Genomic DNA, 27,253 nt, shown 5'->3' with positions numbered 1-27,253 from the left:
TTGGAGTTAGGGAATGAGAAAAATGGAACGTGACAATTTTGTGCATAAAGAGCAAGCCTAGAATTTGATTTCCTGGAAATAAAGAATTTGTATCCTGTATTCCTAAGGGGCTAATTGTATTAGAGTAGAAGGTATACTCAGCTGCATCTACTTATAGAGAACCTTATATGTGACACAAGTGATGTAGAAGGTATTGCAGATGTGTCGTATTAGTTATACAAAAAGCTTTCTTCTTTTAAAAGTACAAGAATACCTCTTTAAATTTTCAATTTAACAAATTATGAAAATTTTAGAAATTTTGTAAACAGAGGTGTGTGGGGAGGACTGGATGAAGGAAGATGAAGGGATTAGCTAACCCAAAGACAGACAACAATGTGCTGTCAGCCAGAGGGAAGGGTGGGGCAAGGGCTGAGTGGAGGTGGGCAAAGTGGGGGCAGGAATGGGGACATTTGTAATAGTGTCAACAATAAAAATAAAATAAAAAATAAAATGATGACTGTATAAAATAAAAGTGATGAACATAAAAAAAATAAAATCATGTACTAAATACTAGTATATCAAATATAATTTGGTCTTTCATATTACTGAGATGCCAGACATAAATTACACACCTAAACACTTATATGTGTTTCCTCTAAAGCATAGACACACAAAATCATTTTTGCATTGAATGAAAATTTACTGCACTGCTACCATTACATTTGAAATTCCATGAGACAGAACTTCTTTAAATAATGGAAAAAAAAATCTATTTAATAAATACAATTCATTAAACTTGTTTGCATGTTTTCCAATTTAATAGCAATTACAAAGTAGAGAAGATTAGTGATGTCTAAAGTACTTTAAAGTAAGAATATTTATCTAAGAAAAGTGGCTTTTCATTAATTATTTCAAATTCACACATGGAATATTACCTTGTTTCAATTTATGTAGTATTTTGTTAAGTGAAAGTCATGGATTTAATTTATATTCTGAGTTATATTCATGAAGGCATCACAGCTTTGCATTAAGAAATGATAAATCTCACCATGAAGGATGGGAAAACCCAACCAAGTTCCCTTAATTTCTTCATCTTTCCCATTAAAAAAAGAAAATATCAGTACTGAAGAAAATGCTAGGAAATGTGTTACATTGTGTTCAATCTGACAAAGAAGCTATTTCAAGAAATGAGAATAATAAAAGATATTCCTGAACTTTGAAAGATCCATTGTAATGAATTGAACTAGTTTAGTTTCTGATTGCTTGCCAGCAGTAGAGCCATCTCCCACAAACTCCCCTATTGATCTGGTAGCCTTTGTGGCAGTGCATTAAGAATAACCATCTGTGTCAGGAACAACAGCAGGTGCCTTCTTCACTGACTGGCTGCTGCCCTGATTACAAAGAAGTTGTTTAGGGCACCTGGTGACTACAACAGGCTCTTTCTTTTCTGTAGAAAAGAAACTCCTTTCTAAAAGTTTATTGAATTGAAACTGAGAAACTCACCAGAAATCATCAGCTGACGAGGTCCTGGAATGGACTCCAATGAAGACAAAGTAAGAGATGTAGTGATGGGAAGCCACTGGCCTGCGGCAGCAGATTCCCAATTACGCACACTAGGCTGAAGTTCCCATTTGGACCATTCTGAAGAAGTTCTGAACTCTTTTTTTTTTTTTTTAAATCAGATGTTAAAGGCAGATCATCTGTATAATATGTCCAATCTGGCATAAATACAGACATGGGAAAAGAGGCCTGTATTGGAAGTGACTGAGTTGGTGAAATGGTGTGTAATGCAACAGCAGAAGTTGCTTCTGAAATATCAGTTATTGAGTCTATATAAGGTGAAGGGTTGTATTTGAGGTCATTTGAATACACAGTTTCTGGATGACTTTGTAAATTTAATTTAAAATCCTTAGGAACTTTGAGCTGTTTTTGAGATCCTTTATTCTCTTGCATACCCAATAAATTGTCTTCATTCAGTGTCTCAGTGGGACCCACAGTTATACCATATTGTTCTATTTTCAATATTTTAAAAATGTTTCTTGATACTAACAGATCATCAGTAGTCAGTTTTGAAGTCAAATCAGAATTCAGCAGATCAGAAGAGACAGTTGAAGGGATGATGAATAAACAAGTCTTATCCAAACATAAATTAACATCCAAATTACTTGATAAAGTAATGTATTCCTCCAAGGATAAGGATAAACTTATTCCTTTTGTACTCTTTTTAGAAGAAAATAAAGATGACAGTTCTCTGAATGCTAGTGATGGCATTATTTCTGTAGCAGAAGAAAATAAATGCCTAGAAGTGATAGTTTGAGTTCCCATTAGTGCATACCAGCTGGCTAATATCTCTGAGTTCATCCCGAATGTCTCATAAAAATGGGACTGTTCGCTATGCGAAACTTGATCTGAGAATTTATGAGAGGATTTTATTTCAGTCACAGAACATGTTGCACATGTCTGGCTTAATTCACTTAAGGAATCAGCAGTCTGTGATTTGGTGTTTGTGAGTCTCTGGTTGCTAGATGCTTCAGTAATAATCTGATATTCACTGGGAATGGAGGCTTGTGTAGTGGATCTGGGCAGAGTTGATGAGTTTAAGATGGCTACCTGTTTAGATATAATTATCTTAGCAGGAGAAATGGGAGACATTGAGGAGCTCAGCAATCTCCAGTACTCTCTTCTTGAAATTACGGTAACAGCTGAATATTCTTCAGTATCCTCTTGAGCCCCCTAGAAACAATTGGAGGTATGCTTGTGGAAGCAGTTGTGAGCAGCAATCCAGGGGAGAGGAATGAGTGCCTGTTTAACTCAGCATAGGCCCCTGGAATGCCACTAATTACTGAATTCATTGTGGCAGCAGATAAGGCAACAGCCTGATCATTGTCAAGTAATACAGATTGCGTAGGAAAAATAAATTCTGTCATTAAAGAAGAGATGATAAACGAGGTCCTCTCTCTTCTATTGAAGAAAAAGAATCCTGGTGTGACAGCTGAAGTTTGGATAGGCATATGTGAGACAGCTGTTGTGCTCCGGACAATTTGTGTTGTGTCATGATAATCAAAATTCAGAAACTGAGAAGAGGAAACATCTGTGGAAGAAGTAAGTGTGTGTTTTGTTGAAAGTTGTCTAGTAGAAATCAGCTCTTTCAGTAGATAGCTTTCAAGGGATATGCCAATACTTACTGCTGACAAACCAGTGGTTGAGAGAATTTCATGCTTGGAAATGTCTGTCTCTTTTAAGCCTTCAAAGGAGAAAAAGCCAACTTAAAAATAAAAAATAAAAATGAATTGAAAATGAACAGCTTTGGCCCTGGGCTGACTCTTCTGCAAATTACACTGCCATCTCACACCCATTATATGTAGACAAATATGGCTCTATAAATCATATAGCATATAAAAGTATATGAGAAAGTTTAGTGACTACACAAATTACATAAATGCAAGAACTCCTGTTATTCACACTCCATGAGAGGGCCACAGTCAGAACAAGTGGTGTCAGGCAGAATAGCCATATCACAAACTCAGTGACCACTTTGAATTACACAAACATTAAAATTTACAACTCCTTGTTATTGATAGGATCAATGACTAGGACTATTTGACCTATTGGGCTAGGGATGTTAGAAAATATCATTTTACTTTCTAAATTGGTAAAATATTCTGTGTATTAGATCGTATTATATTTTAATTTAATTATTTAAAGTATCAGAAATGTATAGAGGCAAAAAAATAGAAGAGTCTACCTTTCTGCCCTTAATATCCCCCTTCAAAAATATTGTCTTTAAATAATGAATATCCTCTTAAGGGTTATAATTCTTAAAACAAACTTCAAACATGATACATAACCAACAAGAATTCTAAGACAATTTTATGCTCTTGATTTATCACATTATCAGAAACATTGAAATAGGTCAGAAAATAAGTTTCAATATACAACTTTTTCAGCTACAAACATCTTTATATCTTACTCTCATCTACTTGCCTTGGTCAACTGGATAAGTATTCATTATGGTTCATAGTCTTGTAGCCCTTGTACCTCTGAAGTAGGTACTATATATATTTGAGTAGGGGATGTCATCTGTTCTTGTAGAGAAAGGAAGTAAAGGGATAATTCTCCTTATTTCATCACCACAAAGAAGCTGGGTGGAACAGATCTGCCAACAATAATTACATTAATTAAGCTCAGAGATTATGTTACTCCCAAGTGAAAACTTTTAATGTTAGTTTTGCGATTCTTTACATTGCCACAGTCATATTAAATAGCTCAAAGCATAGCCTTGTTTTGTTTGAAAATAAAATCTCTATAGTAAATTTTACCCATATTTCAAAATTAATGCAATCTTTCAAATTTTAGATATGCTCCATTGAAAGACTAAATTTGTTCTTAATTCCTGTAAGTAAAAATACTACTTTACATTTGCCTTGAGGATATTTTTTCCAATGAAAAATTTGTACTCTAAGGGAGTCAATAAAGATCTAATGGCTCCATTAAAAATTATAAACTTTCCAGCCCTGGCTGGACGGTTCAGTTGATTAGAGCAGGTTCCATATGCCAAAAGGTAGCAGTTTTGATTCCAGGTCAGGGCATATGCTGGGTTGCAGGCTCAATCCCCAGGAGAGGGTGAGCAGGAGGTAGCCCAATCAGTGATTCTCTTTCATCATTGATGTTTCTAGCTCTCTCTCCCTCTTCTTTCCTGAAATTAATAAAAATATATTTTTAAAATTATAAACTTTTCTGTTCTAAATGTCATTTATTTGAAATATAAAAATCAGTATCTACAATAAATATTTTAAAAACATTTTCTTGTGATGTTTGAAGCATATTAATATGTATGGGTTTACAAGTAATGTTCCTTATATGTCTTAGTTTGATGTGAATAGCTTATTTCTGCCATTTAACTTATGAAATAATTTTTACATAAAGAAATAGAAAAGAAAATTGTGATACATGCATAAGTAAGTGCAAATGGATCAGGGGATTTCCTTTAAATGAAGAGTTAAAAATTAGGTATACTATTTAAAGTATTTTAAACTTTAAAAATATGCAATTCAAATATTATTTTTAAATACAAATACATTCCTGTTTCCTAACTCTAAAGATATATTCATATAGTAGATGTTTGGAGTGAGGGGGTAGAAGTTTAATAAATAATTCCTAGGTTTTTGTTGCTATTGATGAAGTGAGCAGTGTTACCACCTACTAATTTCAAGAGCAGTGATGAAGACTAGTTAGGAATTAGACGTAGAATAAGATTTCTGTTTAAACGCTTTAAATTTGAGAATCTTACGAAATAGCCAGATGAATGTAAAATAGGAAATTGAAAATATGAGTCTCTCAAGAGACAGAATTACCCTTAAATTATTTCAATTAAGTAAAAAGTATCTACTTATATAAAAACCCTGGGTGTAACAGCACGATCCCAGGCACAACCAACTGGAAAGAAGTCAGTCCTGCAGGGGTTATCTTGGAAACGGCTGTACCCTCCCCCGAGCTGTTTCCCGGAGCTGTTTCCGGTAAGGGCAAGGTTTGAGGCAGGAACCCGCCCTGGGAGCATGGAGACATATCTTTATAAAGTGTGCCATGCCAGCATGGCCAAGGGTGAACCTGAGTGGGGGCGGCTGAAAGGCTTAGAAAAGACAGACAAGAGAATGAAAGCTGGGTCTCAGTGGGACGCTGCTTCTCTGAGAGACAGCGAACATGCCCACAGCCATGTCTTTATTTTATAGCAGATGCCAGGGGGCAAAGCAGGGCATGACCAAGATGCTTACAACATTCTCCTGGGTTTCAATCCTACTCAACTACATGCACCTGAACTCTATCAAGCCTACATCACTCAGGCATGTGGGGCCACATGTTCAGACCATAGGTTCAAGCTTACAACTATAGCTGTTGGCTATAATTGTGCTGGGAGGGCCCTGCCCTCCAAGCTGAGACTTGCTCGTGGCAATGAAAGGACTGTGCCCTCTCATCAGTCCAAGGCTTGAACCTGTCCAAAACACTGTAGCAGCTCCTCACAATAAAGTTTTAATACATTATATTAGAGGTTGTGGTGGTACTGTTTTACCCACAGCATCTACAGGAATTGCTGGAAATTTACTTCTCATTGGAAGAAACTTTCATTCCCAATATAAATTACCGATTCCATTAAATGAAACTTCAATTTCTAGACTCAATAAAAGAGCGAAGTTGCTAAAATCATTAAAAAGGCCCAACTTCTTATTATTGATGAATGCACCATGGCATCCAGTCATGCTATAAACGCCATAGATAGATTACTAAGAGAAATTATGAATTTGAATGTTGCATTTGGTGGGAAAGTTCTCCTTCTCGGAGGGGATTTTTGACAATGCCTCAGTATTGTACTGCATGCTATGTGATCGGCCACAGTACAAACGAGTTTAAAGTACTGTAATGTTTGGGGATGTTTCAGAAAGTTGTCTTTTACAAAAAATATGAGATCAGAGGACTCTGCTTATAGTGAATAGTTAGTAAAACTTGGAGATGACAAACTTGATAGCAGTTTTCATTTAGGAATGGATATTATTGAAATCCCCTATGAAATGATTTGTAATGGATCTATTATTGAAGCTACCTTTGGAAATACTATATCTATAGATAATATTAAAAATATATCTAAACATGCAATTCTTTGTCCAAAAAAATGAGCACGTTCAAAAATTAAATGAAGACAATTATACTCGATGGAGAATTTCACACATATTTGAGTGTTGATTCCATTGATTCAACAGATGATGCTGAAAAGGAAAATTTTGCCATCACATTTTTTAGTAGTAGTACTCCTTCGGGAATGCTGTGTCAAATTAAAATTGAAAGTGGTGCAATCATCATGCTAGTGAGAAATCTTAATTTGAATGTTGCATTTGGTGGGAAAGTAAATGAGGTCTTTGTAATGGTACCAGATTTATTATCAAAAGATTACGACCTAACATTATTGAAGCTGAAGTATTAACAGGATCTGCAGAGGGAGAGGTTGTTCTGATTCCAAGAATTGATTTGCCCCCATCTAACATTGGCCTCCCATTTAAATTAATTCAATGACAGTTTCCCATGATGCCAGCATTTGTGATGATTATTAATAAATCACAAGGACAAACTCTAGACAGAGTAGGAATATTCCTACCTGAACCCGTTTTCCCACATGGCCAGTTATATGTTGCTTTCTCTCAAGTTTCAAGAGCATGTGATGTTACAGTTAACGTTCTAAATACTTCATCACAAGGGAAATTAGTCAAGCACTCTGAAAGTGTTTTTACTCTTAATGTGGTGTACAGGGAGATATCAGAATAAGCTGAATCACTATATCAGTCATTGTTTGCATCAGTTTTGTTTTTATATCATGTTTTTGTCATTTTTATATCATGCCTCTGTTGCTGTTATATCCTTTTGTTACTGTTTATTAATAAATTTATATATTATTTTCATATACATTTTACTAATTTCCTTTCATCTCTCAAACTTCTATTATAGAGAAAGGGCAAATAGCAATATTAAAATATTTCTGCTAAGTAATTCCCTTTTAATGTGCACAAATTTCGTGCACCGGGCTACTAGTGATTTAATAAAACTAGTGTTACCCCATAGCCTTTTCACTAATCTGTAGTCATAGAGCTGGAAAATGACAGTACCAGGATTTATATGTAGGCAATGAGGCTTCACAACCCACACTCATACTCATAATCAATATGCTATATTTTTGTTTCCTTTACATCTTCAACATTTGCTATAAACAGTTCTAGCCTATAGTTGATTATTTTAGATACTAAAACTAAATGATTCTTCTATTTTAACAGCCCATTTAACAAACATCACTATCAATTAAATTTAATGATCACCAACAATGTGTTACAATCTGGGCAAAACAGATTCTATTATTGAAATGAGTTCACAACCCTGTGGACTAGTATTTTCATTCTATTGACAGAAATAGTTGAAGATGTAATGTTGTACTTTAACTGAATTTTCTACTTGAAATTATGAGTATGTAATATAGCTAAAAAAAAATCCACATGATCACAATCAGTATCATATATATATAGTTTAAGCCACTTTCCTCAAAACTGGTAGGCTGAATTTACTTCATAAGTTTTACTAAAATAATTGACAGCTGAGTTTTTTCACACTATCAAAATATTTAACTTATTTACTGTGTATATAAAACTATTTGCATAACTTGTGGGTTCCAGCACAAATAAAAATATGGACCCCCTTGTTGAAAAATGTTTAAATATTCAAGTCAGCGACAGCAGAATATTAGACCAAGTGTGTGTGTCAGTGTAGGGAGTGTCTGCTATGGCAAGCAGGGTCTTATGCAACTTACAGGTCCTATACCAATGATGTCAGTTTGCTATTTTGCCAGACTGTATAACACTGGATTTACCAGCTTATAGCTTGATGCTGTTGTGAATTTGCTCAATATTTCACTTCTTAAATGAAATACCATTTTGACAATTAGAAGAAACAGTTCAGATGATTGGTACTAAATTCATGACATGGTGTTCCTTGTAGAATTATAAAGGAAACATTAGGAAAAGGAACCAAGATAAACTAACCAAGCAAGTCAGTTTCTAAGTATAGGCTTAGTTACCCTATCAGTCATAGTTCTTAGAAGCAATAAACTCTTTCTAGGTTCCTAGCATAAGCTTTCAATTTATGCTAATTGGAATTATCACGTTTCATTAGGAAAGGTTCATTAAACTAAAGTTCTCTGTAAATAATGTGGGGTATTTTTTTTGCAAACTCTTACATTATTTACATAATTTATAATTCTATAAAAATGTCACTACATAGATTTTACTACATAGAATTCTCAGGACACTACTTAAAAATCACTGTCCAGTCATCAGACCAATAAGCAATAGTTTACATCTAGTAAATATACTTCTTCCATAACCTTTGGTTAGAGAAGGGGGGAAAATTACAAGTTGCAACTTTACTCCCATTATGTCTACGATAGACAGAATTATAAAGTTTAAGATAGCCCTCAAGATTTCCTGCCCAGCCCAAACCTTCACTCCCTTCCTCCCACCCACCAGTGTATAGGCCATGCATAACACAAGATGGCTTTCATCCCATGATTAGGTTAGATGAAGTTCTGTGGTACAGTTGACATTAAAAAGAAAAAGAAAAAAAAAAGGAGATTGCATACACTTCTTAAAAAGAGTTTTCTTGCCCTGACCGGTTTGGCTCTGTGGATAGAGCGTCGGCCTATGGACTGAAGGGGCCCAAATTCAATTCTGGTCAAGGGCATGTACTTGGTTGTGGGCACATCCCCAGTGGGGAGTGTGCAGGAGGCAGCTGAATCGATGTTTCTCTCTCATTGATGTGTCTAACTTTCTATCCCTCTCCCTCTCCTCTCTGTAAAAAGTCAATAAAATATATTTTAAAAAAGAGCTTTCTCTGGCTGTTCACAGAGAAGGAAGCCAGAGATTTAAAATATAAGAAGGATTTGAGCCCTCCTGACCATTTAAGGAAAAAATTGAGCCCTCTTGCTGGTTTAAAGATAGAAGGAGCCAAACAGCAAGAAATTCAGGTGGCTTGTACCCTCAGCTGCAGCCAGCAAGGCAACAAGGGATTCAGACCTGCAACCAACCAAAGTTAATCAATGAGCTGAATTCTGCCAATGACAGAAATAAGTTTGGAAGTGGATTTCCCCCCCCAGCCTCCAGAGGAGAATTTAACCTAGCGGACACATTGATCTCAGCATGAGCAGAATAGCCTGATAAGTCACCCTGACTTCTGCCCTGCAGAACAACTATCTAACAAATGAATGTTGTTTGAACTTGCTAAATTTGCGGTCATCTGTTATGCAGCAATAGAAAGTAATACACTGTCCTACCAACCTCAACAGCAGTCAATACCAAGAAACAGGGTCCTATCCAGTTCCAGAGACAATGCTAACCATGCAAGGCAGTACATTAAGAATTGTATCTCCAAGAGGTGGTGACAGCGTCTATAATTCTTGCTTGAGTCTATCCTGTACCTTTTTTGGCCTCAGATCCATTGCTCTCCCTACACTGCCCCCTGCTTTGCCTGGGATTGGAGGAGACCTGACTGATTGCAGGCTGCACTTTCTGTGTTTCCACATTGGCTGGTGTCTGCCAGTGGAGGCACTAGTGCAGGGGTGGGCAAACTTTTTGACTCGAGGGCCACAATGGGTTCTAAAACTGGACCGGAGGGCCGGAACAAAAGCATGGATGGAGTGTTTGTGTGAACTAATATAAATTCAAAGTAAACATCATTACATAAAAGGGTATGGTCTTTTTTTTTTTTTTAGTTTTATTCATTTCAAACAGGCCGGATCTGGCCCGCGGGCTGTAGTTTGCCCACGGCTGCACTAGTGTCACAATGAAGAGTGGAGGAAGGGAGAAACCAAGACATCCTTAATCCTCTCGACTATGGCACAATTCATGTTGAAAATATAATTGTATTTAATTTACATTTAAATAATGTTATTTAATTTAATTTAACACAACAATATTGAGAAACTACTCTGTCAGCCAACATATTAGAATCATTAATAACTATTGTAATCTCTACAGGTGCATACTATCAGTGTGACTGATACAACTAAATCTCTGGGGTCCTAACACCAGTAGTATCATCTAAATTGTGGTTTCCAAATTCTTGCCTCATTGTAATCAAGTATGTTAAAGATTTCTCATGTTGGCCGGTGTGGCTTGGTTAGTTGGGCATCTTCTCATACATGAGAAGGTTGCCAGTGCAATTCCCGGTCAGGGCACAGGCCTGGTTAAGTTGCAGGCCCAATCCCCGCCGGAGGGCATGCAGGAGGCAGCAAATCAATGCTTTGCTCTCAACAACATTGATGTGCTGTTGATGTTTCTCTCTCTCTCTCTACCTCTCCCTTCATCTCTCTCTAAAAATAAATCAATAAGAAATCTTTAGAAAAGAAAAAGAAAAAAAGATTTCCCTGAGACTAAGTCCTAGAATCTGATATCTAATTCAGACCCTTGAGTATGTACAAGTGAAAGAGCCACTAAAACATCTCAGAAGTCAAACAGCCTGAATTACTCCATTATTTGAGGAAGAAAAGCAGCAGATACTATAGGCCCGTGGTCGGCAAACTGTGGCTTGCGAGCCAAATGTGGCTCTTTGGCCCCTTGAGTGTGGCTCTTCCTAAGTCGTGGGAGTACCCTAATTAAGTTAATAACAATGTACCTACCTATATAGTTTAAGTTTAAAAAATTTGGCTCTCAAAAGAAATTTCAATTGTTGTACTGTTGATATTTGGCTCTGTTGACTAATGAGTTTGTCGACCACTGCATAGGCTAACCAATGTGAACACTCAGGATTCCCCACTGTCATTTGAGAGCTAGAACTTTTTTTTTTTTTTTTTTTTTTTTTTTTTTTTAACCACCAAATACCTGACATTTTAGGGTATTTTTCCTCAGTCACAAAATGTTCAACTAATGTTCATAAGAAAAGACATTCATTTCATGGTTCATGTCCCAATGCCTGCAATGGGAACAATGTCCTCTAATCTCTGAATCCTTATAATCCTTATTTGTTTACACTTTATGCAAGATACTGCTAACTAATTTCAGTTATTTCTTTCATGTTTTATCTCCTCTCTACTTGTTGTTTTTTAACTCCTTAAAACACATCTCAAGTAATTCTGTTAATCCAAGCCCAATAATATACACATGCTAAGTGTTAAAAAAAGTATAATAATTTTTTTTCTTGAAAAAATAATATGCTTTTTCATACTTCCATTTGCATTCCCTGCAAATAATTTGAACCTTTCCATACCTATTCTCTGTGGGACTTCAAGCTATACCTAATTATACTTTTCATACTTATTCAGTTTGCTCTCTTGTTTAAACTCTTCCTTAGCCAATTTAATCAAATCAAGTTGGGCTCTGTACCTTTATTTTGACATCTATAGCATCCTGTGTGTATACCTCTATTAAAATATATTACTTGGTAAATATCATTTATTTGTTTCTCTCTTTCATTGGATTATTTTATATTAACCAAAACAACCACAGTTGTGTTCATGCACACACCAATAATTCATCAAAACACTGATCATTTTATACTTTTCTTTACCATGTATATCAGGAGTCCTCAAACTTTTTAAACAGGGGGCCAGTTCACTGTCCCTCAGTCCGTTGGAGGGCCGGACTATAGTTTAAAAAAAAAAACTATGAACAAATTCCTATGCACACTGCACATATCTTATTTTGAAGTAAAAAAAACAAATGTTTTCGGCCCGTGGGCCATAGTTTGCTGAATTGTATATCATTTAAAACATTAAACATAAATATTTTAAAGCATTAAACAGGATGGCTTCTGAGCACTACCAAGTCTATTTTCTATTCTACAATAATCTTTGCCAATCTCTCTCCCTTTAGATTAAAGTAGGTTAAGCTTACATTTAGAATGCTTTGAAGCTGATCTTCAAATTCAGAGAATGTGCACACAATCCTCCCCTTACTAGGGAAATGCAGGTGCAAATAACATGAGAACAGTTACGCAAAGTAAGACCAACACAAATCAAGCAGTGTGGAACAAGGACACCATCTAACACCTAAAATAAATCCAGTGCAGCGAGAAAAAAATGTGTTGTGATGAACATCTGTACCCTTCAGCTGCATGGGAAGGGACAAGCAACAGGTTGGATTCTTGCCTATAGATGGACTCTTTTCTTGGTTTCATTTATTTTTAATTAAGAACAACAACAAAAAATACTAACCCAGGTGCACTGAGTATGAATTAAAAAAAAATAGTCCTAGGCCACAAGGGAAGCCCTAGAATCCTGCTGTTTCTTAGTGGCAATGCCAGCAAAAGCAGCGAAACAGAGAGATTGGTTTTAATCATCGAAGAAATGCACTCAATGTGGGTTATCGTATTTCCTCCTGCTCCCTCGCTGCATTTAATTATTTATAGAATAAACTGGCAGATGTAAAATGCACAGGTCCACTTGCTATAATGTAAGAACTATGCAAAATAAGAAATTTTGGCTTAAAAATATAAACTAATTTTTGCAGGACTTATATGAGTTAAATCCTTCAGAGTGTAAACTGTCTTTCAAAAGAAATTTGAGCATAGCTCAGAATGAGAAATCCAGAACTGTAGTGAATGCAGACTAAAACCTTTGTGACCTAGTGTTTATGGGTCAAGAATTTTCGATTCACTAGACAAACATAATTCTGACACTTACCAGCTATTCATAAGTGTTTCAACTTCCCCAAACCTGTTTTTTCATCTGTACAATAGGGATAACAATGATTCTTATGTGACAGTTTGTTTTAAACATTAAATGAAGTAATGCATTCAAAACACTTAGCCTGGAAAATAATGTTTCTTTTTCCACAAAAGATAACTAAGTTGAATGGTAATTTATGTCTCAAGTTTTATCTAAAATCACTTTATTATTGTAGAAAGAAATTCATTTTATCTTTAATGGTATATGGTATTGAATCCAATAGCCTCTGTATTACAAAGTTGTTATATAATTCACACCAAAATATTTATAGTCTCATCCATGTTCTTGTTCATTTGAGAAAGATTTTTTTAGAATCTATTAGTGTGGTATCGATCTGGACAGTAGAGGCAAGTATGATGTGCACCGGTCCTGTGCTTCTGAAGCTGATTTAAGAGGAGAGAGGCAGAGCTGAGATGAAAGTCAGAATGGGGACTGGAGGGGTGAGGGGAGTGATCATACATTAAACATAGCTGCACAAGTAATTGATGGATTGCAGTTTTGGAAATTGCTATAAATACAAATTAGAAAATGCTTCCTAACTGTTCATGATAATTCGAAATGGTACAACACTTTGGGAGAGAGTTTGGCAGTTTCTTTCATAGCTAAACATACTTCTACCATACAACATAACAGTTTCCCCTCCCCCGGTGTTTACCCACATGAACTGAAAACTTATGAATGCACTAAAACCTGCACACAGATGCTAATAGAGGCCTTATTCATAAATGCCATAACCTGGAAGCACCCAAGATGTCCTTCAGTAAGTGAATGAATAAACTGTGGTGAAGGCAGGCAATGGAATATTATTCAGCATTAAAAAGAAATGAGCTATCAAGCCCTAATAAAGACATTAAACTTAAATGCATATTACTAAGTGAAAGAATCTAATCTGGAAAGGCTAAATATTATATTATTCCAACTACAAGAAACTGTGGGGGGAAAAAAGCAAAAGTGAAGGAGACAGTAAAAAGATCAGTGATTGCCATAAGTGAGAAGAGAGGGAGGAATGACTAGATGGATTACAGAAAAATTTTAGGGAAGTGAAAATACTCTAATACCATAATTGCGGATGCATGCCAGTATTCATTTGTTAAAACCCATAGAACGTACACCACCAATAGTGAAACCTAATGTAAACAATAATTTTTTGTAAGAATGTTGTTCATCAATTGTAACAAATGTGCCACTTGTGGGGGGCAGGAAGGAAGAAAAGTGTAAATAGTAAGGATGGCTATGGAATCAATTTGGAATCCAGGCCTTGCTTTTATTTTGTAAAGCAGTTCAATAATATCTTCTGCTCACATCCCTACCAATACTACATAGAGATATTTATCTTAATGAATAAAAGGCATGGGATACAGCAGGGTTTGGAACGTCTGGCCAGAGGGTCATATGAGGCTGGTGAAGTAATTTGGTCTGGCCCTGCCAAGGCATTAGGGGTGAGTTAACTAAATGTTTGTAAGTATAGCAGGTTAATTTTAATTTGATAATTTTGGATGGCCCACGAATGATGTTATAAATATCCAAATGGTCTTTGATAGAAAAAAGGTTCCCCACCTCTGGCATAGAGGAAAGAATAGCAATCAGTAAGTGTGGACATTTAGCATTTTATTTCCAACTCTCCAATGAACTAATAATGTCATCTTAGGTATGACTTAGCAGTCATCTCATCTACACTCTCATGCTATAGATTTGGAAACTGAGACCCTGACAACTTTTTATTTAACTGAGATGTAACATGTTAAGGCTATTCTCCTTTGAAGCAATGTACAACACTAAGAATATTCTAAGGTTCTATCAAATGCATATATTATTCCACTGCCACCATATTTAAATAAGAAACATACATATAAAAATGAGAGGTGAACACCCATTACCCATCACATCTGAATAGCTCTACAGGGTAGCCATAATTCTACTACATTTCATTTACCAAGAAAAAAAACACTATTCTAAGACATTTATATTATGCAAAATCTATCCTATCTAAAAGACAGATTTTAACTACCCTTGTAGTTAAAAGGTAAATTTTAATTACCCTTGTCTTTTATCTAATAAATTTTAGCTACCCTTGTAGTTAAAAGGTAAATTTTAATTACCCTTGTCTTTTATCTCTGATACGCTTCCCATCAGGGCGATATGCAAATTAACTGCCAACCAAGATGGCGGCCAACAGCCACACAGCTGAAGCGAACAGGAGGCTTGGTTGCCCCGGCAATGGAGGAAGCCAAGGTTCCCCACCTTCTGCAGCCCAGCTCTGAGCCTGAAAGCAACAGCTCCAAAAGCAAATATGTTTCAATTATAGAAGCTAAACAAACCCCAGATACCTGCTTTCAGCCAGCGAGGTCTCAGAGTTAGAGCTGCAACAGTGTTTCAATTATAGAAGCCAAACAAACCCCAGATACCTGCTTTCAGCAGCTGAGGCCTCAAGCTGGAGCCGGGCCTCAGCTCCAGTGACAGCTATAGAAGGTAAATAAATCCCAGAATAAAAAATAAAAATAAAAAAAGGAGAGGTTGAGAGCTTTAGTCACCCACCAGCCTGAAAACGGCCCTCAGCCCCTCACCCTGACTGTCCAGGCACCCCAGTGGGGACCCCCACCCTGAACAGGGTGTGACCAGCTGCAAACAGCCATCATCCCCTCATCCAGGCTGGCCAGGCACCCAAGCGGGACCCCCACCCTGATCTGGGACACCCTTCAGGGCAAACCAGCTGGCTCTCACCTGTGCACCAGGTCTCTATCCTATATAGTAAAAGGGCAATATGCCAACTGACCCTAACAGCAGAAAGACTGGGAATGACTGGTCACTATGATACACACTGACCACCAGGAGCAGACACTCAATGCAGGAGCTGCCCCCTGGTGGTCAGTGTGCTCTCACATGGGGAGCTCTGCTCAGCCACAAGCCAGGCTGATGGCTGCCAGTACAGCGGTGGTGGTGGGAGCCTCTCCTGCCTCCTCAGCAGTGCTAAGGATGTCCAACTGCAGTTTAGGCCTGCTCCCCACTGGCAAGTGGACATCCCCTGAGGAATGCCCGGCTGCCAGAGGGATGTCTGATTGCCATCTTAGACCCAATCCTCCAGGGAGCAGGCCTAAGCCAGCAAGTGGTCATCCCCCAAGGGGTCCCAGACTACAAGAGGGCACTGGCTGGGTTGAAGGATCCCCCCCCACGAATGCACAAATTTTTGTGCACTGGGCCTCTAGTATTTATATAAAAGTCTAAGTGGCCATTTAACTGGTAGCTATGATGTGCACTGACCACCAAGGGATAGATGCTCAATGCATAGGCATGGAAACATGGAACAGACTGATGAATCTCATAGTGAAGAGGGGAGGGTGGAAGAGATTAACCAAAGCGTTTATATGCATACTAGAGGCCTGGTGCACGGATTCATGCACTAGTGGGGTCGCTTGGCCTGGCCTGTGGGATCAGGCCGAAACTGGCCCAGTGCACAGATTTGTGCACCGGTGGAGTCCCTCGGCCTGCCCTGCGGGGATCAGGCCGAATCCATGCACCGTGCCTCCAACATCCCAAAGGATCCCGGATTGTGAGAGGGCACAGTCCAGGCTGAGGGACCCCACTGGTACATGAATTTGTGCACCAGGCCTCTAGTATATTATATAAAATGTAAGAGAAGTTATTTTCAATATTCTACTTCTGAAAATATTAAACTACATTTTACCATTGTAAATTATATTTGTTTAATACAGATTACCTTTTTTGCATTGTTGAAGTGTGTTTTCATTCAAAGTTGCACTTTTCTTCCTCTTCTAAAGCCACCACATCCCTTGGGTTACAAAACAGTAAGTTAGTGTGTTTCTTAGAATATACACCCCTGTTGTTTACACTGAAACTAGTCATGAGGAACAGAATGAATCTTTTCTCTAAGGCTATTGCATATTTAGCATTCTTATTAGCAATACTGAGCAATCTCTCAGAGAGGCTTCCAATGTGAAGATAAAGAGACAGCAGTTTTAGAGATACCTTTCTAACCTTTGGGAGAAGGCTCTACTAATGACTACATGACTCAAGGTTTGCCAATTGTCTTATTTTAATGTCTTCATTTCCCTCAATATACAGTTTCTTACATTTTGAACTCATTGCTGACTTCCTTATTATCCCATACACATTTTTCTCTTCCATTCAGCTGAAAGCTGTCTTTGGACAAGAAATTGAAACAAATGAGTTTTCACATTATCTTTCACATTATTTTGAGGATCTAGCATAGTATCCTGCACAATATATGCTCAAAATATACTAAAGCAAAGCATCAAATTTTGCCTTAAAAGGACCATTGTTGCTGCTTTTTTGTGCAGTAAAGTATTTGCATTTGAATCTTTCCTCTTTTCTCTTGCTTGAATGTAAAAACAATGCATGTTCATGTATTTCTTTATATGATTTCCAATTACTTTGCTATAATAAGTGTCCATAGGATGTGTTTTGACTGGTCTAAAATATCAATAACTTGATATTAAATATGAATAAGCTATCAACTATTTCTTCAAAAGCTATAAACTATTTTTTAAAAGAAATTATTATGAGTTCATTAAGAATTACACATTTGCTTATTTACTTCCTATATAGTGATAATAAGATTTAATTATTTAATAGGATAAATCATGGCATTTTGAACACAGTAAATACTTGTAAATGTTTATTAACAATATTGATGATTTTATATCATGAGAAAAGAAACATCAGAACCATAGACAGACACCAAATGAAACAGTCTATCTTGCTATCGTTGGTCTTGTTTTTCAGTCTATTTTGAAGATGACATTTAAAAACCAGATATTGCAAATAGACTGTATAGCTGCAGAAATCAGAACAGTTTTTCTCATTCAGAAAATAGTTTGCACCCCCCACATTATTATAAATACAGCTTCTCTCCTACATAAAGATCTGTGTTTTACTTTTAAAAATGCCATCAACATTTTTATTGACTGCTATCATTTACAAAATTCATTAAGCATGATCCATTGACAATCATCACTTAATGTAAGGATCAATCTTGGTTGGTAACAATTCATTTACTGAGGGAAAACTGAGTAGTGCTGATCAAGTTAAAAAGAGGGAGATAATTCATCTTGAATTTTAACAAGTCTAAGACATTAAATAAATTGTGTTCTGTCACTAAATTCCTTTACAGAACATTTGGATTTTAGAATAATACAAGTATTGTAACAACATTTTGATTCGTTTTTGTAATCTGATCTGCTAAAAAGAAAAATCCGCATTAATTATCAGCTTGTCAAAGATCATCACAACTCTAAACATTAAGAAAAACCCAAGAATTCAGGTCTTTAACATTGTCTAACAAAAACTAATTCTCAGAAATAAAGAAACAAGGGTGTTCACTTCTCAAGTTACTTTTCATTATTAAACAAAGAATAATTGTAGTCATTAATTTTCTCTAATCTCATAAACATACATCATAGTTCACATTTTTATAAGACAGTGTAATTAGTGAGAGTTTTAAAAATAGACTAAGTAGAAGGAATATAAAGAGAACGTGTATCTTTCTGAAGAGCTATTTGAAAAAAAAAATGTCAGGGAAGTTTAGGTTTATTTAAATAGACTTAATGTGAAGAGAATTGCTACCAATTATTTTGATGAAAAGCTTAATGGTTTATATTATTGCAAGTTATAATCAGAAATCCAACAGCTGCACATTCCCAATAATTTGATACATTTTAATGTCCTTTAACAGATTATATGTGACACTGTATCATCTGGTATACTTTAGTGTGCAAGGTAATTTATAATTTTTTATTTTCTGCACACTAGTGAATTGATTGCCAGCTCAACTGACATTTTTTACAGCAATTCTGTGAAGACCTCTAGCAACTCTAAAAAAATATAACATTCATTCCAGGTGAGATACCTGAGGAGCCTAATTAAAATAAGGAAATCGGGTTTTTAAAAGACAAAGACTCCTGGGTTTTGCTCCAGCATTTAAGAAGCTCAGAAGTCACTACCCCTTCCCTCAAAAACATAAAAAGCTGAAAAAAGAATTCTTTTCATCTGTCAGAGAATTGAGGTTACAGGGCAAATTGTCCCTCTCCCCAAATTAGAGAGAGAGTCATGCAGATACAGAGAATTACCAGAGCAGAAACTGAGGGACAGAAAGCCCTGCTGGAACCGGTACCAGGGTAGGACAAGGAACGCCCACTGATAAAGTGCTGGTGGGCCGGTGTGGACACGCTTGAGTGTTAAGAACTCCAGGTGGTTGGTATTCAGTCTAAGAGGATTTTCCCATACGCTCATAAGTTTCACCTCCAGGAGTCCTAGCAGGTTCGCACATAGTGCAGACAGGAGAAAAATAGACTTTGTGCTTCCAGAAGGGGAGAGAATAGCCATTTGAAATACTGTAGAGCATTCTGTTCTTAAAACGGCCTGACTTCTAGGGAAATAATTTTACCAGAGCCCAATTAATCTGGGAGAAAGGAAATACCCAGCTCTAGACCCTTGAAGCCTCCGTGCTGAATCTAAGGGGTGAGGAGGCCGAGAAGACATGGAAAGGTCACAGACCAGAGGTGAGGAACAGGCTCACTGAGAGACTGAGATCTACTCATAGCACAGTTGAAAGCTGTATCTTCCCCACGTCATGGGAACAATCTCACCCACACCAATAATAACAGGGGAGATAACAACGGAGAGAACAGCACAGCTCAGATCTATTTAAGAAGTTTCTAATAAAATCCACTGATTACAAAGGAGATAACAATAAGGATAAAGAAGAATTTTAGCCTCACACCTAAAGCCAGAAAAAGCAGTAAACATGGCCTGACTCCTACCCATATAAAAATAAAGTATCTTATGGCCTATTTATTTCAGTTACTTTTATCCAGCTCATGATGTCTGCCTATAAATATTAAATTATCAGGCATATTAAAAGGAAAAACAATAACAACACAGTTTGAAGAGACAGAGAGAACGCCCAAATCTGATTAATATGGCAGAACTTTTGCAATTATCAGACTAGGAATTTGAAATAACGGTGATTAATGTGCTAACAACTTCAACAGAACAACCTCAACAAAGATGGCCAACATCAAAAGATATTCTCCTCCTCCTATATAATAGAAGTCTAATATGCTAGGTTTCAGGTTGACTGGTTGGCCATTCAACCAATCAAAGCACAATATGGTAATGATATGCTAAGGCTGCTCAACTGTTCGCCATTGCATGCACTGACCACCAAGGGGCAGACACTCCGACTGGTAGATTAACTTGTTGCTGGGGTCCGTCCCTTCAGGACTGAGCGAGATGGGCTGGAGACGCCCTGGAGCCTTCCTGTGGTCTGGTCCCTCCCTGACTGGCCAATCTCCAGCATCTTTCCCCGGCCCCAATTGTTCACCAGTGGGGTCCCTCAGCCTGGCCTGAGCCCTTTCGCAATCTAGGACCCCTTGGGGGATGTCAGAGAGCCAGTTTTGGCCTTATCTAGCAGGCCAGTTAAGGGATTTCACTGGTGCACAAATTTGTGCACTGGGCCTCTAGTGTTCTATATTATGTGCTCTTAGAAATACTACAATTATCCCTGCTCTTCACAAACTCCAATATATCAGAATAAAGAGAGTAATATGCCAATATTATATTAGAATATGATAACTTGATATGATGTTTAATATCTTCCCATGTACTTTGCTGCTAGAATGTCATGACTCACCTTATCAGGGAATTACCAAATTTTCCCTATGCCCACTGTTTTAACATTCACCTAAACTCTACATGCACACTTAATCCTGAAACAGATCAATTGTTCAATTCTTCAAACTGATTTGTTTCTTAAGCCTCTCTCAAATTCAGTATCTTTCTGTGAATGACATTATTTTTTTAAAAAATGTAAATTTGACATTTTACCACAATCACAATTCTTATTATTTTACATCCTATTTGTTCACAGCATTAGTTGGGGAAGGGAGAAAAGAAATCTAAAAAGCATTTTTTCAGTGATATTATGCAATTGCCATATGTGTTTTCAAATAGTTTGCCATTCTACTCCTTCATTTCAAAATTCATGATTCTAATTTCATATTAATATTTCCAGCAGTCAAACAAAGACATTGAACAATTTACTTTTTTATTTCAGCAAAATATTTGGCTTCTTATTCCAATTAATAATTTGTAACTATTTTCAGGGGAATATCTAATTTAAAATGTTTGTTTACTGCTATAACACTGATATGCATAACATTTAAATGTTAAATTCTTTTTCAATAAACTAAATTTTCTACACCTTTTTCTACTCATTTTAGAACATAACCAATGCATTAACAAAAGTAGAATCCCCCTATCTCCTTGTAGCATTTTCCCCAGATGCTTTCTCTTATGATAGTAAGCATTTGTTTTATTTTAGCTTTTGAGTACTTGAGAGCTAAAATATAAATTTAAAATTAATTTACTATATAATTAATTAATGCATAAAATTAATTAAATGCTCTACTAAAACATGGATGTATTACACCCTTAACACTTTTCTCTATTTAGTAGACTTGTGGTTTTATAAAATTATGTTTTCACGATTTTTACTTTTTTGTTTGTTTCTTAATCCTCAAACGAGGATATTTTTCAATTGATTTTTAGGGAGAGTGGAAGAGTGAAGGAAAGACAGAGAGAACTTCGATGTCAATGAGCCCTGACCAGGGCCCAGGCAGGGGAGGAGCCTGCAACCAAAGTATTTGCACTTTGCCAGAATGGAACCCGGGACTCTGCACCACAGGCCAACACTCTATCCACTGAGCAAAACTGGCTAAGGCTGCATTTTTACATTTTTAACATATACTAATGGATTTATCCTTCATATTTGATATTATTATTAAAGAGATAAAGTGATAATTGTCATATATCTACACTAATAAAAGAGAAACATGGTAATTGGCATACGACCGCTACCCTTTTCATTGGCTAATCAGCGAGATATGCAAATTAACTGTCAGCCAAGATGGCAGCCGGCAGCCAGGCAGCTTGAAACTAACATGAGGCTTGGTTGCCTCAGTGACAGAGGAAACCAACGTTCCCCGCCTGCGGCTGCAGGCCTCTGAGCCTGCAGTTTCAAACATTGTAACAAATACCGCCGGACTTCAGCCAGCAGATTCGCAACATTGTATGCAAAGTGGAGGCCTAAGAGCTGGAGCCAAGCCTCAAGCTAAAGCTGGCCCAGAATAAAAAAAAAAAAAAAAAAGAAAAAAGGAGCATTTGGGAGTTCAGTAACCCCCAGCCTGAAAACAGCCCTCAGCCCCTCACCCAGACTGGCCAGGCACCCCAGTGGGGACCCCCACCCTGAAGGGTGTGTGACCAGCTGCAAACAGCCATCATCCCCTCACCCAGGCTGGCCAGGCACCCCAGTGGGGACCCCACCCTGATCCAGGACACCCTTCAGGGCAAACGAGCCGGCCCCCACCCGTGCACCAGGCCTCTACCCTATATAGTAAAAGGGTAATATGCCTCCCAGCACCGGGATCAGCGGAGCCGAGAGGCTTCCCGGCACCGGGATCAGCATGACAGGGGGCAGCGCCCAAACACCCTGATCGGCCCTGCGGCTCTGTGTGTGACAGGGTGCGGCGCCCCAACCCCCCCCCCCCCCGGGCCCTGCTCTGTGTGTGACGGGGTAGAGCCATAACCTCCCCATTGGCCCAGCCCTGAGTGTGAGAGTGGCGGCGCCCCAACCCCCTGATCGGCCCTGCTCTGTGGGTGATAGAGGGCGGCGCCCCAACCCACTGATCCGCCCTGCTCTGTGTGTGACAGGGGATGGTGCCCCAACTCCCCTATTGGCCCTACTCTGTGCATGACAGGGTACAGAGCCCCAACCCTCCTGATGGACCCTGCTCTGTGTGTGACAGTGGGTGGTGTCCCAACCCCCCAATCGGCCCTGCTCTGAGCCCGACCAGGGGCTGCACCTAGGGATTGGGCCTGCCCTCTGCCACCCGGGAGCAGGCCTAAGCCAGCAGGTCATTATCTCCCGAGGGGTCCCAGACTGCGAGAGGGCACAGGCCGGGCTGAGGGACCCCCCTCCCCCCCGAGTGCACAAATTTTTGTGCACCGGGCCTCTAGTTTTAATATAAAAGAACATATCCTGAGGATTTAACTATTTTAAGGATATTTGGCATTAATTCTTTGTATTTAACAAAACAATTTCTAAAAAAACAAATTCTATATATCAGGCTTCATCAGTAGGAGGATATAGTAAAGTAAAGGATATATTTCAGCTTTTTTCTTTCTCCACTTTAAGGAAGCCATTATTGTGTAAACTGAGTTGTCATAAAACTTATTTCTTAGCACCAAATACCTCCCAGACTCAAAGTTCCTGAAATGTGTCCTCAAAGACCATCTCTCTAAGGTCATTAGGGGAAAACTATTTCCCCAGAGGAAAGCCAGGACCAAGGGCCCTAAGAGAAATAAAATGATAAAGATGATAGTTCCGTTTTATCAGAGAGATGAGCGTTGGGAATACCCCTCAAAAGAGCATATGACCTAAACCCAAGTTTTCTCAATTATTTTGTTTAAATGACAGGTATGGACCATTTATCTGTTTAATTTTTAATGACCTCTGGAGAGTCTTGCTTCTGACCTTTCCTTTCTGATCTTCCAGCTCTGAGCAAAGTCTAGCTCCATTCATACTTACATGTGCATCTTCCTTAAGCACTAGCCAGACCTCACCTTCCCTTGACATCTGATTCCTCAATCTTGCACTGAGTCACCTGACTGTATATACTACCTAATTACTTAGCTTTAATTTTGGTTAAGGCTGGTCTAACTGTTAATGACATTTGTAGATATACATTTAAAATTCCTGACAGAACAGTCTTGCCAATTGATATTTCCTTACTATAGTAGGTGCTACAGTCAAAAGAATTATGGTTCAATGGAGACATTTCTACCAAGTAAGACTATTCCAATGTTAATGGAATTCAGACCAGTCCAAATTTGCCAAGGAAGAAGATTCATTCTCCTTGGACACATAATACTCTGAGTCCAACACCAGAAGCAGCACTACATCCTTGGGCAAAATAGAGGTTCTGCCAAGCCCTGACAATATTAAGTAATTCCTCTACTGGCATCCTCCTTCCAAATGCATTAAAACATGAAAGGACAATATATTAAGTTACTTATACCTTAGTTTGAATCAATTTATGAGCATGCTTTTCTCTTGAAGGGCTGAGGGTACATGTGACGTATTGAGGAAGGGAAAGGGGAATGTTGACAGAGAAGGAGAAGAGCACTAAGTTAACTTGTCCAACCTTACTTTTCACCATACACTATTCTATTACTTACAGTGTTTCAAAGGCAATGTAAAAGTTTCACAACAAAAAAAAAAAGTAATAATCTTTACCACAAATCCAGGCATGCAGAAACATGTCGAGTCAAAGCCAGTTCATTTTCTACATATATGTCATGAACACATGATTTGAGAATGCACTCATCAAATCCCTTCTCACAGGGATTTTCTGGCTAACCTCAGATAATCACAAAGGGGAAATTTAATTTTAATTATGTGTGTGTGTGTGTGTGTGTGTGTGTGTGTGTGTGTGTGTGTATTCTTCCTATTTGCTATAATTGTGCTAGGTCATTTATATAAATTGTCACAGCTTATCTTCATAATCATTCTATCTATTATTACTATCTCTATTTGGTAGATGAGAAAATTAAACTTAGAGAAGATAAATAATTTGACCCAAAATCACACAGTTATGCAGAAATGAAAGTAAGTATATGTGAAATAAAATTTGGCTTGTAACTATGGAGCCATTCTATATTACCCATTCAAATGTCTTTACATATTTTACCTTGGAATAAATCAGTGGTTCTCAACCTTCCTAATGCCATGACCCTTTAATATAGTTCCTCATGTTGTGGTGACCCCCAATTTCATTGTTACAAATTGAACATAATTAAAGCATAGTGATTAATAACAAAAACAATATGTAATTATATATGTGTTTTCCGATGGTCTTAGGCAACCCCTGTGAAAGGGTCATTCGACCCCCAAAGGGGTCGCGACCCACAGGTTGAGAACTGCTGGAATAAATACATAGAAAGCAATGGAATAAACACACACCATACTTTTTTAAAATATGATTCTCAAACTCAAAGGAAAATTTATCACTATAGTTTCTACATATAAAATATTTTCTTATTATACTTACTAGAGGCCCGGTGCACAAAAATTTTTGCACTCGGTGGGGAGGGGGTTCCCTCAGCCCTGCCTGTGCTCTCTCACAGTCTGGGACCCCTTGGGAGATAACGACCTGCTGGCTTAGGCCTGCTCCCGGGTGGCAGAGGGCAGGCCCAATCCCTAGGTGCAGCCCCTGGTCGGGCTCAGAGCAGGGCCGATTGGGGAGTTGTGCACCTTCCCCTGTCATGCACAGAGCAGGGCAGATTGGGGAGGTTGCGATGCCACCCTCAGTCATGCTCAGGGTAGGGACAATTGGGGAGTTGGGGCACCGCCCCCTGTCACACTCAAGGCAGGGTCGATGGGGAGGTTGCGGCGCCACCCCCTGTCATGCACAGAGCAGGGCCCATCAGGGGGGTTGGGGCTCCATACCCTGTCATGCACAGAGCAGGGCCAATCAGGGGGTTGAGGCGCTGCCCCCTATCACACACAGAGCAGGGCCCATCGGGGGGGTTGGGGCTCCATACCCTGTCACGCACAGAGCAGGGTCAATCAGGGGGTTGGGGAGCTCCCCCCTGTCATGCACAGAGCAGGGCCCATCAGGGGGTTGAGGCACCGCACACTGTCACACACAGAGCCTCAGGGCGATCAAGGGGTTGGGGAGCTCCCCCTATCAGGCACAGAGCAGGGCTGATCAGGGGGTTGGGGCGCCTTCCCCTGTCACAAACAGAGCAGGGCAGATAGGGAGGCTGTGGTCCCGCCCCCTGTCACACACAGAGCCGCAGGGCGATCAGAGAGTTTGGGTTCTGCCCCCTGTCACGCTGATGCCAGTGCCGGGAGGCCTCTTGGCTCCGCTGATCCCGGTGCTGGGAGGCATATTACCTTTTACTATATAGAATAGAGGCCTGGTGCATGGGTGGGGCTGGCTGGTTTGCCCTGAAGGGTGTCCTGAGTCAGAGTGGAGGTCCCCACTGGGTTGCCTGGCCAGCCTGGGTGAGGGGATGATGGCTGTTTGCAGCTGGTCACACACCCTTCAGGGTGGGGGTCCCTACTGGGGTGCCTGGCCAGTGTGGGTGAGGGGCTGAGGGCTGTTTTCAGGCTGGGACTGAAGCTCCCAACCGCTCCTTTTTTTCTTTTTTTTTTTCTTTTTTATTCTGGGCCAGCTTTAGCTCTGAGGCTCCAGCTCTTAGGCATCTGCTGCTGAAAGCAGGTATATGGTTTGTTTAGGTTCTATAATCGAAACTCTGTATTAATTCCAGCTCTGAGATCCCTGCTCGCTGAAAGCAGGCTTCTGGGGTTTTGTTTAGCTTCTATGTTTGTTACAATGTTTTTTAAACTGCAGGCTCAGAGGCTGGCAAGGCAGGCAGGGAACGTTGGTTTCCTCTGTCACTAAAGCAAGCAAGCCTCATGTTAGTTTCAAGCTGCCTGGTTGCTGGCCCCCATCTTGGCTGGCAGTTAATTTGCATATCTCGCTGATTAGCCAATGGGAAGGGTAGTGGTCGTATGCCAATTACCATGTTTCTCTTTTATTAGATAGGATAGTGTTTCACAGTTAGTATTTCTTAAGCTGTGGTTCTATAGAATATAAATGTTATGTATAGGTTTAGGTGACCATTGGCTCTCACCTAAATTCTCTTTAAACATCATGATCTAATTTTCCATACTAAAACACTGTGTGTGTATCCTTTGTTTGGCTTTTGCCAGCATTTCTTCATCAACCTAACAAACAGCATTGCTAAGCTAGCCACGATATCTGAGACATGCTTGCTATGTATACATTAATAATATTTTTTAAACCACTGATTCCTTCCTATGAAGCAACTATTTATAATGAATCTTAATATGTTTAAGAACATGGTAACCTGAATATACCTAAATATACCATTCTACAGAGGGACACTAGAGACAATTAG

The 27,253-nt window shown here is 38.6% G+C and overlaps 1 protein-coding gene across 1 annotated transcript in view; it reads right to left on the bottom strand.

Annotated features, from left to right (window-relative positions):
• Positions 1-27,253, bottom strand: part of EYS (eyes shut homolog) — a 1,264,258-nt gene that overhangs the window by 632,699 nt on the left and 604,306 nt on the right. The window contains 6 exon segments of the mRNA XM_036318417.1: positions 1,483-1,669; positions 1,672-2,708; positions 2,711-3,223; positions 3,964-4,135; positions 24,561-24,593; positions 24,596-24,679. Of these exon segments, the coding sequence (XP_036174310.1) occupies positions 1,483-1,669; positions 1,672-2,708; positions 2,711-3,223; positions 3,964-4,135; positions 24,561-24,593; positions 24,596-24,679 (2,026 nt within the window).

Source organism: Myotis myotis, unplaced genomic scaffold (genome assembly GCF_014108235.1).
Source record: "Myotis myotis isolate mMyoMyo1 unplaced genomic scaffold, mMyoMyo1.p scaffold_m19_p_7, whole genome shotgun sequence".
Taxonomy (NCBI): Eukaryota; Metazoa; Chordata; class Mammalia; order Chiroptera; family Vespertilionidae; genus Myotis; species Myotis myotis.
This window is presented reverse-complemented; position numbering and strand designations above follow the sequence as displayed.